The sequence below is a fragment of the Euprymna scolopes genome, chromosome 12, assembly GCF_053919585.1.
Source record: "Euprymna scolopes isolate OS-2025 chromosome 12, ASM5391958v1, whole genome shotgun sequence".
NCBI lineage: Eukaryota > Metazoa > Mollusca > Cephalopoda > Sepiida > Sepiolidae > Euprymna > Euprymna scolopes.
The window spans coordinates 9,559,970-9,578,458 of NC_136493.1; the positions used below are offsets into that span (position 1 = coordinate 9,559,970).

Consider the following 18,489-nt stretch of genomic DNA (forward strand, 5'->3'; position numbering starts at 1 on the left):
ACATATGGCACAATTATTTTCACTCTGATATTGTCTCAAAATGAACTTAGAATTTTCAACTGACAATATTCAGCAGATTCTTTGGTTTTACTTTCATTTTAAGTTTTTCTGTAATTTACATAGATTAGAATCTCAAGCGATGCCAAGTAGCTCTTTTTGTAATTAATACATTAATAACTCTTATATATATATATATATATATATATATATATATATATATATATATATATATATAGCAAAAATGGTAATTAGTAAAAACCTGAAGATAGTGCTCAATACTATTGCCGAGCAAATATGTGTTTTATTTTTTATTACCGTTTTATCTGTTTAGTTACACATCATATTTACGATCCAGCAGTTTCGTCATACTTTACAGAAATGATGATGCTAGTTAATACATGAACCAGAGTGTCATTTTTTAAAATCTCTCTCTCTCTCTCTCTCTCTCTCTCTCTCTATCTCTCTCTCTCTCTCTCTCTCTCTCTCTATATATATATATATATATATATATATATACACATATATATATATATATATATATATCAGTATCTCTCTCTCTTTATATATATATACATAGAGAGAGAGATACTGATATATATATATATATATATATATATATATATATATATATATATATATATATATATATATAGAGAGAGAGAGAGAGAGAGAGAGAGAGAGAGAAAGAGCGAGAGAAAATGACACTCTGGTTCATGTATTTATTAGCATCATCATTTCTTACTTGTCCTTAAGTTATCAGTTAAGTAGCCATATTTACAGATAGAGATTTTGAGTTCGAACCTCACCCAGAGGATAAATATTTTTACTTTGAAAAATAAAAAAATAAATAATAATAATAATAATAATAATAACAATAAAGACAACAAAATAGACAGAGAACATCAAAATTAGAAAAGCTCACGCTAAAGCAACAAATTATAAACTAAAAAAAAAAATAAAAATAAAAATATAAACATGTTAATTACCTAATTAGATCATATATAAATCCCGTCCTCACATTTGCTCCGAGGCTCCACACAGCTATCCAAGTTCCGCTCCATCATCTAGCACGCTTTGAATCGATCTGTCACGTCTACCATTTGAAAAGGGAATTTTTTCCGAAATTAATAATGGATATTGTCGCAGACATAACAAGTAAGACATTTGTACCTAATACAACTGAATAAATATATGTATATATAAACATATATGTATGTACTTATTGATTTGTAAATTGCCACTTGTTCTCGTCTTCTCTTACCAACAACGACTATATTTCATTCCTCGCATTGTGATAGCCTTCTAAATCTCTACTACATACCTATCCCACACAATGCTTCAAGCAAACTACATATCAATCCTAAATTTAAACATTTTTTTTTTCACTCACGTTCACCCCTAACAAGGAATATCACCACTTGGACATAAGGTGCTATTATTTGGAACCATGCCTAGGAAAGATTATGAAGATGTGGGTTTACATTACATTTAAACTTCTGCATATCAGTACAGTCAGGGAAGCCGGTAACAGGAAGAGAACTTCAAAATCTAGCTGTCTGAGCTGTTTACCAAGCTTGTGTTTCCCTTTTGGACAGGGTCAAAAAGTTTCTAACCATACTTTTTTTTTTACTCACATTCACCCTTAACAAGGTATCTTGCCGCTTGGACGTAAGGGGCTACTATTTGAGGCCATGCCTAGGAAAGATTAACAAGATGTTGGTTTATGTTATATATGCTTCATATCAGTACAGTCAACGAAGCAGGTAGCAGGAAAGGACTTCCAAAGTGTAGCTGTTCGAGGAAAGAAACTATTAGAGTAAAAAGCTTTCTGGCATTTAGAGACCTCAACAGTGAAGGGGTGTAATTTTGTTGCTAAGCGAGCTTGTCGGGGATATGTATGTCGAGGGGCCACAAGTACAAAACAGATTGTTTGGTTTTACTTTGATTGTTTTTTTTTTAATCTATGTCATTTAAAATATGTTTTTTTTACAAGGGGCGTCATCCTTTGTCAAGCCCTAAAGGGTCAATGAGTGTACATTGGTCACTGAGACAGCAACATAGTGAACGGTAATGGTGGAAATTGGTTAAAGTTTGATCATTTAAGGGAACGGCTAAACAAGAACTTGTTTAGATCGGACTTGAAGACAACCATTCTGTAATCAGGTGGAAAGCAACTCAGTGGAACAGATTTCCACAGGTGAGCATTTTTGTTCATAGAATTTGCGTTTAGATTTAGGCACAGGTAGAGTGTGGGAGAAATTGCTGATAGTGGTTATAGCTAGTCAAGTGCTTTTTGTGAAAGTTTAGCAGGTGAGGAATACCATGGATTGAAGCTCAGACGAGTACTTGCCATGAAAATAATGATAGCGCAAAAGCAGACTTGCAATGTCTCTTCTGTGGGAAAAAGGTTGCAGAGAGGAGAAAAGCCCCCCCCCCCACTAGGTTTCAAGGCTGGTTTTGAATTCTGTCAAGACAGAATAGGGTGCTCCGTGCGGCCCTTCTCCAGATGTGGTAGTAGTATTCCATTTTGGAATGTATTTGTCTATTTTACAGGTAGAGGATTGCGTCAGGATCCCCGGGCAATGTCAAGTGGCTTTGCTAACAATGAATATATTGATAGCTTTTTTTATATGATTAAATCACTAAAAAAAACGTAGATTTTGTTTTTCCAGTTGATCAACTGACTGTATTTGAGGAAAGAAAGGACTCAGATTTGCTTATGTCTGCTGAATGGTATTTCATATCGACCCGATTCTTATCAGCAAAGTGTTGTGAAAAGTCTTGTAGCAGAACAAACACAAAAACATAACAATGTGTTCCATAACACAACATGACGTTTAATCAAACTGTTCGCTTGTTTGTAATGACTGCCATTGACAATTTCTGCTTCTGTGAAACGTTTAATTTTATGGTTTGGAAATTTTATTTATTTATTTATTTTATTTTATTTTTGAATAAGTGTGACCCGTTTGGTCACCTATTATGTTCAGAGTAGGTTGTTTGAATCATAAAAGTGAGTTTGCAAAAGCCAGTTAAATTCTTTAAATAATATACAAGACAAAATACAAAGTTTAATTCTCTCCGCTATACTCCTCCTCTTTCTCTCCGGCTACAAATTTAATAATATTAATAATTGTGGTGCTATTCCCTATTCTTTATAATGGATTATTCTCACCTTCGGTTGTATTACCTTTGACTGTTAACTCTATAAACTAAATTAAAGAGCAGCAGAGTGGTATTTATCAATAATGTGTGACTTGTTATATAAACCTATTTTTGAAGAGAGTTAAACAGATTTTTTCATTTTTTTAGCATTTTCTTTAAATTTTTTTCTTTAAATTTTTTTCTTTAAATTTTTTTCTTTGAATTTTTTTCTTTGAATTTTTTTCTTCTAGTTTTTTAGTATTTTCTTTTATTTTAAAAGTATATTTTTTTAATATATTTCGTAAAGTAACTAATGTAGTCGCTTGTGTTGTAAGTAATTAAACTAAAAAAAAATATTTCCCCTCAAATATTTTACAGAAACTGCATTTTATATGTAATTTCATTTTAAAATGGATAAGTATCGAAAATTTCACGAAAATCTGACCATTAGTTGATTTTTGCTAAGTTTATTAAACACGAGTATGTTTTCATGTTCGAAATGTTTACTACATGGGAACGTTATTTTAAAGCGCCAATTATGTAAACACAATTTTCGTCTCGCAATTTCATTATTTTCGTTCGATGAAAAAATTTTTTTTAAATTATTACTAGTTTATTTTGCCCTTCTTTTAAATTATACAAAAGTTATATTAATAATATTAATTTATAATCGTTACATCGTTTTACATATAGGGAGTTAATTCTGTGGTGACTTTTTGGAGGTTCTTAATGTTTATTTGTGCCATACGTGGCTTACATGACATGGTTAGGGTTAGGGTGGCCTTCGTAATATATGCCATTACGGCCCGTGGGATGAAAAATGACGTCATCGCTGAGGTCTTATCAAGCAAGGTCTGTCGAACAGTCAAACTGTCGATAATAAATCCAAAGATTTATAAAAAGCATTAGAAAAATTAAAAATTAAAAAAGAACAGAAACATGATGATTTGTACTGAAACTCATTCAATATTTTTTTAAAAATCCTACCGGAAAAGGTGCGTGTTTATGCGTTAAAAGTAATTAAACACTCCACTGTTTCATGGATTTTAAAGACTAAAATATGTTTATTATTTACTAATAAATTACATTTAAAGATCATGTCACTAAGTAAGGTTTGCAGGTGATATGAGCAAAAATAAGGCATTCAAAATATTTTTAGTTAAAAATGAAGACAACGAAAGGACGTCTCATTTTAACATTTAATGAACAACTTTATTTGATATCCTCTTTAGTAGCTTTGGTAGAAGAGAGAAACGTATCAGTAAAGGAGTTCATTGAAAGAGGGAGAAAAGTGTTCAATGTGTTTAAAGATAGATTTAATATCATGCCAGCTGGTTGAAGAAAAGAACAATTCAGTTCTGTTTACACGTGTTTATAGTTAGTAGCCGTCGGTACAAATGAAGACGGTTAAAAGAAAAAGAAAGGGCAAAGTCTTCAGTGTGTTGACGTGTTGTCGTGGATGAGTGTGAGTTGTATGTTCTTTAGCATGACAAAGAATTCCGTTTGGGCACAGCACGTGGAAATAAATGTGAGTTTGAAGAGAGCCATAGCTAGCTTCTAGTACTCATGTTCAGTCGAGAGCCAAAGCTCCCCAGCTATGTGTACTGCTGCGAATTAGCTCCTGCCTGTGATTGTAGCAGATGTCGGCTGCTACAGATATCCCCTTGTTGGATTCGTTTTCAGATGAAAACTAAAAATGTTTGTAGAACTAAAAGAAGGGTTCTTTTATGTGTGTCAGTTGTAATTTAAAAAATCCGAAGTAGTGAGGATTTTGTAATATGTCCATCCGTGACAGCTGCTTGTAAAATCTGTTCCTTTGTGTCAACATGAAGCTTGTTGCTTGTGACTGTGTTCAAATTTGTTTCGTAGAATTGAATATAATTTCTTTAAATTTGAACGATTCCAGTGGAATTTTAAGTCGTTAAGTTGCTCGTTGATAAACGTCGGTGACGAATTGATTTGCTGACGAGTTTACTTTGGTGGAGGTTGTGAAAAAATAAATGTGTCGAGTGTACTGCTGGGCAGAGCACTGAGAAAGAGAATTGAGGGTTTCAGTTTTCGCCTTTTATATACTCCGTCATATGATTGAGAGCTGGCTTGTGATTGGACAAGCCAAGGAGAAAATGGATTTCAAATCCCAAAGTCGTGAGTAGTTCTTGCCTGTGTTTATAGCAGGTGTCGGTTGCTACATGTTTCTTATCTTAAACATTATTTCATGTAAAAGTTAATTTGTTTTACTCATCGAAACTTGTAGTGGTAATCAGGTCTGATTACATCCCTTTTCCACCACAAATAAATAAATAAATAATAATAAAAATCAAATATGGGAAATAAACTTCGTTTATTTACACAAATTAACAAGTAGAAACGAAATTATTTTTAGTGTCCGAAAATCGTGTCTTGGCAGTCAGTTTTTTTTTGTATGAATGTAAAAGTTATTTTTAGAATATTCGTTGGATCGGAAGAAAAGAAGAAAAAAGAAAAGAAGAAAAGAAAAAACAAGAAAAGAAAAAAAGAAGAAAAGAAGAAAAGAAGAAAAGAAAGAAAAGAAGAAAAGAAAAATAGAAGAAAAGAAAAAAAGAAGAAAAGAAAGAAAAGAAAGAAAGAAGAAAAAAGAGAAGAAAAGAAAAAAGAAAAAAGAAAAGAAAAAAGAAAAGAAAGAAAGAAGAAAAGAAGAAAAATGAAAAGAAAAGAAGAAAAGAAAAAAGAAGAAAAGAAAAAAAAGAAGAAAAGAAAAAAAGAAGAAAAGAAAAAAAAGAAAAGAAAAGAAAAAAGAAGATAATAACATTTGTTTTCTGAGTGAGAAACATGGCTTGTTTCTTTTGTGCATAATGAAAAAAAGAAGTAAAAGAGTAAATGCTTCTGTGCACGGCTGAATGTCTGCATTATTCTCTCTGTGCATGCGTACGTGCGAATACGTTTCGTCATGCTGGCGAAAAGAAGTAGCAATAAAGACGTTGATAAGAGAAAGAGAAAAGAGAATGAGAACCGTTCGCTCAGCGTTGATATATTTTTTGAGAGGCTCCCAGGCAAGCTGGGAAAAAGGTTTGAAAATTAAGTCTTTCTTTGAGTGTTGATTGGTTAAAAAGTGTATGTCTTTGTCACGTGGTATGCTTCTGACTACGTCCGCCGAACAAAACACATTTTAAGTTATCTCCCCACCCCACCCCCCGCAGAATTTGTGTGGGCGTATTTTTGTGAAATCGTTGCGCCTCTGAAATTTATTAATTTCGTTTTTGCGCGCGTGATTGGATTTTTTTTTTTTTTTTTAAACAAGAAATGAATGTATTTTTTAAAGTGTGTGCTTAACCACACAAACTCAAGAAATGCATGATTTAATAAACAAAAATAAGCAAAAAAAAAAAATCAACATGACTGCATGTGTTGCCATTCGTTGACCAAAAAGCAGCCTTGACCTTAACATCACAAACCAAGATCGAGTCAAAAGGAATCGACGGGACTTCGGTGAATCTGTTTATTTCGTATCTTTATGAATTGATGTAGAGAGTGCGAGTGGCACAAATACATTCGGCGAAAATCCTTTTCTACATCAAGTGGGTTTGTGACATTTTAAACAGTTTGCATTTTGACTCATCTATAAATATAAAAGCGAAAATGTATGTATGTATGTATGTATGTATGTATGTGTGTTCGCTTTTTCTGTATGTCAACAAAAGGCTTTTTCCAGAGAAGCGATCGCTCGCTTCACAACTTTTTAAAACTTTTTATACCACATATAAATCGTAATATCTCACAGTTAACAACGAAGCTCGCCTGTCTATTTAATTTGCTCGATTTCGGGAAGATAAATATTCAACATTTGTCGCTCACCGCATGTGGGTTAGTCTTTTTTCTATAACATCTTGGGGGGGGGGGGGTAAGCGTTCAGCAGCAAATGAAATCCCGCGTCAAACTTGACCTCATTAACTCATTAAAACGGGCACCTGCTAAATCCAAGTAATTAAATAAATTCAAACGCGTTTCCGTTAGCATGTCGCGGTGGGGCAATGGTTAACGTCGCACGTTTTTTTTCACACTTTAATTTACAACTTTGCCTCAACGGTTCGGGTCCGATCCTCATACTTACTTTTTTTTTAACCCCCCCCCCCCACCCTCGGAGTTTCCACACACACCTACAAACACCCGGGCAACGCCGGGTACCCCTCGCTAGTTATATATAAAAAAATAATTTTATAAAATCAACAGTAGGTTCTCTACAGTGCAATGTAGACTAGAATGTATTGTGAAATAAGACATACGATATGTTCCCACCTAGATTGAAAAAATGGGCGATTTCATCAATTTCAATGACAATAAAAATATAGAAGTGTGAAACATTCGTTGATCATCATTCAATCCCGGGAAACGTCGGGTCACCCTGCTAGTATTTGATATATATATGTGCATGAGGATTTTTGACAGGGTATGGCATGAGGGTCTCCTCAGAAAAATTAGATCATACGGTATCACTGGTAGAATACTTAACATAATTAAATCCTTCTTAGATAAGAGAAAAATCCAGGTTGTCCTCGACGGTCGTATATCTAAACAATATGATATAAATGCGGGAGTGTCCCAAGGGTCTATCTTTGAACCTCTATTATTCCTAATATTCATAAATGACCTCTCCGACAAAATTGCCTCTGAGATGGGTATATATGTTGATGACACCACACTCTATAACAAGCACGACAGGAAAATAAATGAACACATATCTAAAGAAATGGCAGAAACACTAGACGATGACCTCCAATCTGTAGTGGAATGGGGACAAAAACTTGTTTCCTTCAATAATTACAAGAAACTTTCTCTACCACCAATAGCAATGGCCAACAACTCTTTATCTGAGAGTACATCTTTCAAACACCTTGGCCTAACGTTCACAGGAAACATGAGTTGGAACAATTACATTGAAAGCATTGCCAGAGCCGCTACGAAGAAGGTAGGCTCTCTTTACCATGCTAGAAAACTACTAACACCTGAAAGTATCCTGTACCTCTATAAGGCCACCATTCGTCCATGTATGAAGTATTGCTGTCATATTTGGGCTGATGCATCTGCTACTAGTCTCTTGCTCCTAGACAAGGTTCAAAGGAGAGTCGCCAATCTGACAGACACTGAACTGGCATCTAAGCTTCAGCCTCTGTCCCATCAACGAAATGTTGCATCCCTCTACCTGTTCTACAAGTATTTTAATGGTGAATGCTCTGACGAACTGTAAGCACTTGTTCCTCCACAATGTAAACATCCTCGACAAACCCGACAGGCAACTAAATCCCACCCCTTCACAGTAGAGATCCATAGATGTAAAAGAGCTTTCTACTCCAGTAGTTTCTTCCCCAGAACCGCTAGACTTTGGAATTCCATTCCAGGTCCCTGCTTCCCCAACTGTACTGACATGCAGAAGTTCAAGTGTAACGTGAACCAACATCTTGCTGGCCAAATCCCTACATAGTACCTCAGTAGTTGTTGCCCCTGATAGTAGCCCCCTACACCAAAGTGGCAATGTGCCTTGTTTGGGGTGAAAATGTAAAAAAAAAAAAAACTAAATGAAAAGAGGTGGAGACAGGATGTGTGAAAAAAGACAAAAAGGAAAAAGAAATTAAACACAGGAATAAATTAGCAAAATCGAAAGCTTTACCGGTTTTGTTTGGATCAACAAACATTTTCAGAAAAAGTGAAGATTTCTTCTTTTTTTTTTTTCCTATGTCATTTTTTATCTATTATTTTTCTGAAGATGTACTTGGTCCGAACGAAACCAGGAGAGCTCTCGTTTGTGATGGTTTATTCCTATTGTTTTTTTTTTTTCGCCTTTTGTCTTTTGCAACACATATACACGTATGTATATCCATATAGAATTATATTTTATGCATCAATGTGTGTGTATAAATTGTAATTTACAATAATATTACAATCAAGTTCTAAAAATCGCAACCGTGCTGAATCAAGATCCGCCACATATCCCTTCATATAGAGCTCTACAAGAATAGTAAATTAAAAAAATGTGGCTTAACACTTTACTTTGGTTGTAGGGATTTTATAATCATGAGGAGTATCTTCATATACTTCTAAAATTATTTTTTTTTGTCCCCCAACAAAAAGAAAATTCACCCTTGTCCGTTCATCTGTCCTCAATTTTCTCTATAACTATGCCTTGGAATTTTTTAAAATTTTGCACAAACATTAAACATGATATGAGTAAAAAAGTAACAGAACAGATTTTCCGGAAAAAGTTCGGTTGACCCCCTAGGGGTGTCTTTCGGGTTAAAATGGCTAAAATTGACACTTTTGTACTTATTAAAAAAAATTGATGCCTTGGATTTTTATAAAACTTTCTGAAAATTTGTAACTGATTTCTATATAATTTTGTTTGTCTATACTTCATGATAACTCTTAGGTATGCCCCAGGGGTTCTTTTATGGCTAATAAGAACACTATTTTTGGGACAATTTTACGATATTTGTCCAAAATCTTCTGTATTTGTCTATTTAGCAGTTTTGCATGGTGCTGAACTCAAATTTAAATATGTTAAGGCCTTGGGGACTTTTGGAGTTAAATACTGGGGGATGCAAATGATGGACTTAATCATTTTTTTTTTTTTTTTTGCATAGTGCAGAACTCAAATTTACATATGTTAAGGCTTAAAACTGCACCGTTTGTTCATTTTCATCAGGATTTGACGTCCCCTGGGGACTTTTGGGGCTAAATGGGGGGGAGGGGGAGGGATGCTAAACTTAGTCATTTTTTTGTGCCTTGTTCACTGTGCACTCACGGGGTACCATACATGCTTCACTTGTTTTTAATAAATTTGAATACAAATTCAAACAGTTTTGCACAACTTTTAAATGCGTATTTACAAAGATTAAAATCAATATATAATGACACTAAACCTTATTTCTAAAATCCTTATTCGAATTTTGATCCGAAGTGAATGGTGACATTTGAAGTTGTGCCTCATGGATCACCTAAAACTCTTTGTAGCTGGGGCTGAATCAATACTAATGAGCAAAATGTATCCGAGTTCTGCCAATGACGATATATATATATATATATATATATATATATATATATATATATATATATATATATATAACGGCCATAAGACGTTGAAAAAATTTTTTAAATCTCTTTCACAATACTATAACTTTTTTTATTGAATTTCGAACGATTTTTTTTTCATTCTGAAATAGAACAAATTTATACTTTTCATTACAACAAATATATTTTCTAATATTGTACTAGTATTTCATTTTTTTCAATTCATCGAGAAAAAGTCTTGCAATAAAGACAAAACGTTGATGGATGTGTAACTTGGTTTGTTCCTTTTTTTAATCTCTTTCTTTTGTTGGAATACTATATCCATTACACTCATCATATATATATATATATATATATATATATATATATATATATATATATATATATATATATATATATATATAATACAATGTATTATATATACATATATATATACAATACAATGAAACTGCTGGTTCATCTTTGGAATATGTATATATAGTTTTTTAAATAAATATTCATATATATATATATATATTGTTTTGAAAAAAGAAAAACCGAATGAATTTATGAAATGATCAACGTTTCGTCCCTATTGCAGAGGACATCTTCAGGATATTAAAAGGAAAAATGCAAAAAAGAAAACGATCATAGACCATACGAAAATGAAAAGGAACAGTGTTAGAATCCTACCTGCAATAGGGACGGAACATTGATCATTTCATAAATTCATTCGGTTTTTCTTTTTTCAAAACAACATAACGTCAACCACCGCTGGTATTTTTATTCATATATATATATATATATATATATATATATATATATATATATATATATATATATAAATGTTTAGAGGTACAGAATTTAAATAAAGTTTTAAATATAATGGGCGGAAGTCTCTCGAGAGCTCTTTCAGCTATCATCTCATCAGGAGAAAATCGATAGCGTAAAAATAATAATACTATGTCGAAAGTACAGAGTTCTGATGGGGAACTATTGAATGTGCCAAAAGTTACGGCAACACTAAAATAAAGTTTACTAACGTTTAAAAAACGATTAAAATAATGGCACAACGAGGGGAAGAAAAAAAAAAACAGGAGAACAGATTCACAGTTCTTCAAAGAGAAACAATGTATTAGATGTTTCTTTCTGCCGGCACAAAGAAGGTTTCCGCACCGCAATAGAGACAGACTCTAAAATCTTTAAATGATTTCTGGAGTCCGCTCTATGTAGCATCTCGAACCATTCAATTTTATATCTATCGGCACAGCACGGGTTGTCAATCAAATGCTGGCCAATAGCAGAGTCCAAGGCTGCAGAAGGAGGGAGACTACCAGACCCCATCTTCCCTTGTCTGATCTTCGATGGAACATGTTGATTTATACGAGTCAAAAGATGCAAGGATGTTCGCCCAACATAACCAGCATCGCACTGGCATTTGAATTGATATACAATATTGCTATTTTGGATGTAAGGCAAACTATCCTTGTGAAAAGAAGGAAATGCAGGTCTCGTAGTATATACCAAACGCAAAGACACAGAATAAAAGCAGTCATAAATACTTCTGCGAATCTGTTTGGAAAGTCTGTTACTCTTTTCCCCAATCCGCGGTAATTTTAAATAAATCGGGCATTTCACAGGTCAAAACTTTTTAGGGGATTTAAAATCCGCAACCTTTTTGAAAATACAGTCATCAATAAGGTCAACAGGATAACCATTATTGATGAATATTTCCCTGATCTTATCGAGTTCGGCGTCTAATCTGTTAGGTGAACAAATCATCAGGGTTCTATGTACCAAAGTATTAATTAAGCCGACCTTACGTGATTTTGCTACAAAAGACAAACAGTTCACATATAGGCCAGTAAATTTCGGCTTCCTATAAATTGTAGTGAGAAAGCCCCCCCCCCTTCGACAAGAACATCCAAGAAGGGAAGTGAATTGTCCTTCTCACTTTCCATAGTGAACTTTAGAGCTCCATGCAAAGAATTCAACCTATCAAAAAATATCGACGCTTCACTTTGTGATGGAAAAACAGCAAAAGTGTCGTCAACATATCTGAAATATGCAGTGGGTTTTGTTATAAAATTAAACAAAACGGATTCATTGTACCCGACGAAAATATCCGCTAAAGTTGGGGCCAACGGACTCCCCATTGAAACCCCGTCAACCTGACAGTACATAATATCACAAAAACTAAACTCCACAGATTTTGTGCACATTAAAATGAGTTCAATAAGAATCTCTTTAGAAAAATGTGGAGCAGTCAGGCGACCATCGTAAAGTGCGTTGGTACATATACATATAGTCTCATCTTGGAGATTTTGGAGTCTGTCTGCGGAGATCTAATCCATTCGGCTACCATTAACCGCGTGAAATAATGTTGAATTTAAACATCTTAATTTTAAATGTTCATTTACGTCAGTCAGACAGTGATCTAATCGTTATACGATGATCTATGCATAAGAGCTAAATTGACCGACTTTAATTCAACTGAAAGTGCTCAACGATAAGAAACGAATTTCTTAAAGGGGCTGTCATAATTATTTTTTACTATAATAATTAAATACCTACAGACACTGGTGTTTCATCCTTTCGGGAATCTTCAGTGCAGGGTGTTTATATATATATAAAACCTGGAATATATCAGGTTGACAAGAAAGTTCTTGCGGTTTTTAACTTTTAAATTTAGATGAACATATCTCGGCTCAAACAAAAATTTATTGATCGAAATAAGCACCATCAAAATCAACACACTTTGCCAATGCAAAACAAATGTATTTATGCCAGTAACATAAAAAAAATCTTGCGTTCTGGTGGTAATTAAGTTGCTAAAGGCGTTTTTGATATCAGATTTTTTAAGCATTTCTCTCACAGAAAGTTGTTGAAATAGTCAGTAAGTGAAAGGTCTGGAGAGTATAGCAGATGAGGCAGCGTATCATCGCCCAATCTATTCAACTTCTGCAGGGTCGGTTTAGCAACGTGCAGTTGGGCATTGTTATGGAGGAGAATTGGGCCTTTTTTGTTGAATAATGCTGAGTGTTGTTGTCGAAGTTTCTTTTATTTTCTGAGTTTAAAAAAATACTTGATCAATTTATGTGATTTTTTGAATATGACATTTTCGTCTGTCATGGTATGTATATCACACAGATTTTTTTTATTTTTGCTTTTTACTATGAAGAGAATTCTGGACAAGAATTTTTTTTTTTCATTTACTTAGTAATGGCACAGGTGAAAAAAATATTTTTTTAATCAGAAGAGGCGGATAACATAAAATGTTCACCAACTTTATTTGAAGATGAAAATATAAGCATCATTAACCTCAATACTAACCCTAAGTTCAGAGTGGTAATGGAGAATGCAAAGATCGTCATCAAAACACCAAAGTGGGTGATAAGCAACAAAACAAAAAAAGAGAGGTGAAAAAAAAAAATAAATAAATAAATGTTACCAAAGGCAAAATAAGTTACTCTTCTACCTACTTGGATAAATTTTTTGTTTAAATTTATTTTAAAGTTTTTATTATTATTATTATTATTATTATTATTATTATTATTATTATTATTATTATTATTATTATTATTATTTAAAAAAAAATCTATCAAGTTTGAATGAAAAACAAAATGGTGGTTAAATTCGAGCCATAGTCAAGCCTTGATAATCGCTCAAAAATTGAAAATTAAACAAAAGACTGATAGAAACCCATCAAATAAATATTACCAATCATTATAAGAGCAAAATCTGAAAATCGAAATATTGAATTTCAATTAAAACCAATAGGATCTACTTAATCGTCATGTTGAAGCAATAAACATGTAGTTGTCATCATGCAGACGAATCAACTATTGCTAAACAGTCAAAGGGAGATAACTTGATCAAAATTATTTTCAAGATGCCAGTTCTAAGCAAAACACTGCTTTGCTAACATAAAACAAATAATGTAGTGTTCAATATGTTCTCCGTCTCAAGCCCATGTAAATACTATGTGGACTAATTTTTGTCTTTGCAAAATGCCAAAAACAGTCCAAAACTTTCGAGAATGTTGTAATCCTGATTATAAATACTGTTTCGCAGGAAAAAAATAAATCAACTTTCTGTCTTTCCTCCTAGCTCCATCATAAAACGTAAAAAGGTTTTACCATGGATTTTGTGCGCACTGGAATTAATTCACGTGGACAACTACCCTTACCAGGAATTTCTGTCTTATAAAGTAACATGAACAATTTTGTTCTGAGTTTTTCTCTTTTACCCAGGATTTATTTTGAACTGTCTTCATTAAATATTTTCTAAATATTTCTGGACATTTTCTAAAAAATATGGACTTTACACATTAATGAACACTATCCTTAACTAACTTCATAATGGTCTAGGTGACCAAAAAGACAGTCTATACTCCAGTCTTTACATCCAATAATTACTATCGTAAATAAAAATCATTTTTTCTAACATGTGAACAAGGTAGCTTGAGTTAATTGCTATTTGTTGGTGTTGTTCTTAAGTGTTGCTTTTTATTTTTTTTTGTTAAAAAAGAGTCTATGATATTTGAATGAATAACGATATCCCCATTAGTTCGTCTGATGGGGATGTGTCTCCTAGCGGCTTCGGCTGCAGGGAGACAGGGTAGTAGTACTCGTCAAGGATTCGTCACTTGACACTCAGCCCAACAGGTGAGGGGCCTCAAACTGGCCCAGCACTTGTTGGACTGAGGTACGCCGCCTGGGTAATACCTAGGAGGTCCACCCTCCCAGGCCTTGCCACTGGGCTTTCCGGTGGAGTAAGTTCATTGCTTACTGCCTGAGGCGCCCCTACCGGGGAATGCTGACGGGGTTACTCAGGCAATTTTTACAATTGCAGGAGTGACCCTCCTTTAGGGGAACCTGCTGGATCCCCACTTTCTGGCCTTGTGCCACATTTTGCCGAGGTGGGCGGCAGATAAATAACTACCTCCCTTGTTATGGGTCGAACTTTCCAGTTTTCTTTTTTTTTAGTAAAACTCAATTATCGTTAACTGTCTTTGAAAACTATTTTCATTAATAATCAATTTTCTTATCGTTGTTCATAATTTTAGGATATGTTCATTACTGCGACGTGACAATTAAGTAGATACAATTGGTTTTACTTGAAATTCAATATTTCAGTTTTTGAATAAGCAATGTATTTTGTTTAATTTTCGATTTTGGGGCGATTATCAAGGTTTGACTATGACTTGAATTTGGCTACCATTTTGTTTTTCATTCTTACTTGTCATGTTACAAACTACAATTATTTTTTTACTCCTTTTTTACTTTGTTGGTTATTTTGGGAAATCTCCAATTCGTCTTCCCCTCATAAAACTTTATTAGGTGTTTAGGAATATGTCCTTGTCAATCTGACAGTGATTTTACTGCTGTCAGGCTTAGATATCATCCTGTTCAGTCTCAGGAGGTCCACCCTCCCAGGATTTTCCTTCTCTTTAAGAAGAGATTACTTTATTGCTAAAGCACCTCTACTGGGAAATACCGAGAGAGCTGCTTTGGCACTTTTTGTAGGCCAGAGCACACTAATCTTAGTGTGCTTGTTTTTCTAAAGCATACCTGACCTTGTATTTAACCTTTTATAGAGGAGGTAAATAAAATACTCTACAGGTAGTAGTAGTAGTAGAAATCCTAAATTCAGCTTCAAAGGAGTTGAGGCTGATGGGAATCAAAATAATACACTTTGCCCCAAAAAACTTCATTAGCTATCGTTGTTATTATTGTTGCTACTTACTTCCTCATGAAGATAACGAGAAACAAGGTTGGTTTTTAATGTAGAGAATATCTAGCTCCCCAAAGATGCAGTCTGAATTGGAACAAAAATAAAAATTTGCCTTAGTCTAGAAGGATTTATCTTTCCTGACCAAAGACAGAAAAGAGATACTACATTTTGTGGTGTCTGACCGAAGACAAAACAGATACAACATTTTGTAGCCCAGAGTTCAACCTAATTTGAGAAAAAAATAATGAACATAGAAAAATCTCTATGGTGGGCAAACTTGTCACGGACCAAAAATGTTATATCCCAAAAATCACATAAGTTGATCAAGTATTTTTTTAACCAAGAAAATCAAATTTTGAGGAGCGAGAATGTTGTGCCTTGAGCCGCCATATTTAATAAATGAAGGGAGACAACTCATTTCAAATTACCGAGATCAAAAGCAGCTTTGTAATGGCTACGATATATAATACATTAGTACATTACAAGGCTGATTCTATTAGTACAGATAAGTTCATTTTTGAAATATGACATTTTCGTTCCGTTATGGGTACGTATATTATAAAGATTTTTATTTATTTATTTATTTATTTATTTATTTGGTCAAACTGAAGTTGCATCCACTTCGTACATATCTGGTTCAGAAGAAAATCCACACGAGACAAGGGAAATAACTCTTGAAATTCTCTTCAACGGAAGTTGTTAATTTCATGAGATTTCCGAGACGAAATCTGTTTGCGTTTAACTCGTGAGTATTGTTTATATTCGAACTCTGTATTATGTTAAACGAAAATTGGCATATTTATTATTTAATATGTTAAACGAACATAACTATAATTTCTTATTATTTATTCGAATTGTTCTATTTGTTTTAATCAATGAGTGAGCATCCAAGTAGAATATTAAAAAAAAAAAAATTAGAATTACGCTGTTTGTAAACCGACAAACCGTGCTATTTTTTTTTTTTTTTTTTTTTTTTAGATATGATTTTCAAGTTAAATTCAATTTTTACAGTATTTTTTGTTTATTAAAGTGTTAGGTGAAAGTACAGACTAGCTAAAAAGCCCCCTCCGTATGTTAAGAATGGTTTTCTAAATAATTGTTATATTAGTTCAGCACGGTCCGTAAACTGCACAAGTACCAAAATTACAACATTATTTCAGCTTTTTGTTATTTTCTTTTATAGGAAAAAAAAAAAAAAGAAAATTATTTTAGCTACTTGTACAGTTTAATCAAGACATTAAAAAAAAAATGCAAATATTGAAACAAAAGTTTATATTGTACGTATCCGTTATGGAATGAAGTTCTCCGAAAAACAAATTCACTTAATTTGATCAAGTAATTTTTTTTTTTTTTTTTTTTTTACTGAGGAAAATCAAATTTTAATGAATGCTTTTTTTTTTTTTTTTTTTTTTTTTTTTTTGGAGAACTTCATTCCATAATGGGTACGTACAATATAACTTTTTCAATATTTTCACTTTTTAATGTCTTGATTAAACTATACAAGTACTATGGCGGCAATTATGTAACTAAGATATCGGAAAGAAGCAAACTTTACAGTCTGTGTTACCGGGCTGAAATAATAATGTTAGAAAGCCATTATTAACATGGGGGACAGTATTTTGTAACTATTCTGTACTTTCACTTAACAATTTAATTAATAAAAATATCGTAAACTCGAAAATGCTATTTAAAAAATAGAGCGATAGCAGATGCATTAACACCAAATTTGCAACAAATAACAGTACTTATGCAGAATGCGGATCGTGCCACAAACCACCAAGAAACAAGGCCTGTTAACCGAAAAATGACGTCACACAAAATAGGCAAAGAAAGTAAGATCTGTCTCTCGGAAGCTACAATTGTGCTGAATTAATAACGGGCACTTATGCTGAAATGGCACCATGCTATTTTGTTGTTTTTTTTTTATAGTATTTTCAAGTTCAAGTTTTTACGGTATCTTTTGTTTAATAAATTGTTAGGTGAAAGTACAGAATAGTTACAAAACACTCTCCTCACATTAAGAATGGGTTTCTACATAATAATGGTATTATTTCAGCATGGTTCCTTCGCTGTATAAGTAATGTTATTATTCAGAAAACCATTTTTAATATCAGAAGGTTGGGGGTTTTGTTAACTGTTCTGTACTTTCACCTAACAATTTAATAGACAAAAGATAGCATGAAAATTGAATTTATGTTGAAAATCATATAAAAAAATAACTTGGTTCATATTCTTCGCATGATGAATTCGTCAATTGCAACGTATGAGGTTCCGCCACAACAACCAAGTTGTTCGGAAATCCACACAGATGATTTGTTTACAGTGGTGAAGGCTTTGTGCAGAACCAATCACACTTTTTGGTATTACTGCTAATCATTGTTGGTGCAATGACTGCCACAAGACAAAGCAGATAGTAGACCTCAAGTTTTGACATCAGAGCTTTCATTCTCCTAGATGCATGTCTTAATGAAGACTGAGAGTGCATTTTTCCCAGTGGATTAAACCATGGCTACCGAGAGAGTAGGCCAGTGAACATGACAGCGTGGCGTCATTTCCTGATCAATATGTAGGTATAGAAAGTTTCCAGTGTTG

At 33.3% G+C, this 18,489-nt stretch overlaps 1 protein-coding gene across 4 annotated transcripts in view; it reads left to right on the forward strand.

Moving 5' to 3' along the window:
* LOC145291168 (protein DGCR6-like) overlaps window positions 1-18,489 on the forward strand; it is a 156,132-nt gene that overhangs the window by 115,489 nt on the left and 22,154 nt on the right. The window contains exon 1 of one of the 4 annotated variants that reach the window (XM_080136707.1): window positions 16,492-16,642. The exons of 1 other annotated variant lie outside the window; for it this stretch is intronic. Coding sequence is in view for 1 of the 3 variants with exons in the window: in XM_080136710.1 (XP_079992836.1) it covers window positions 16,605-16,642 (38 nt within the window). In the remaining 2 variants the exon portion in view is untranslated. Of the gene's footprint in view, window positions 1-16,491; window positions 16,643-17,254; window positions 17,340-18,489 lie in introns of those variants that run through there. 2 more of the 4 variants (XM_080136710.1, XM_080136708.1) reach the window with 2 other exon arrangements.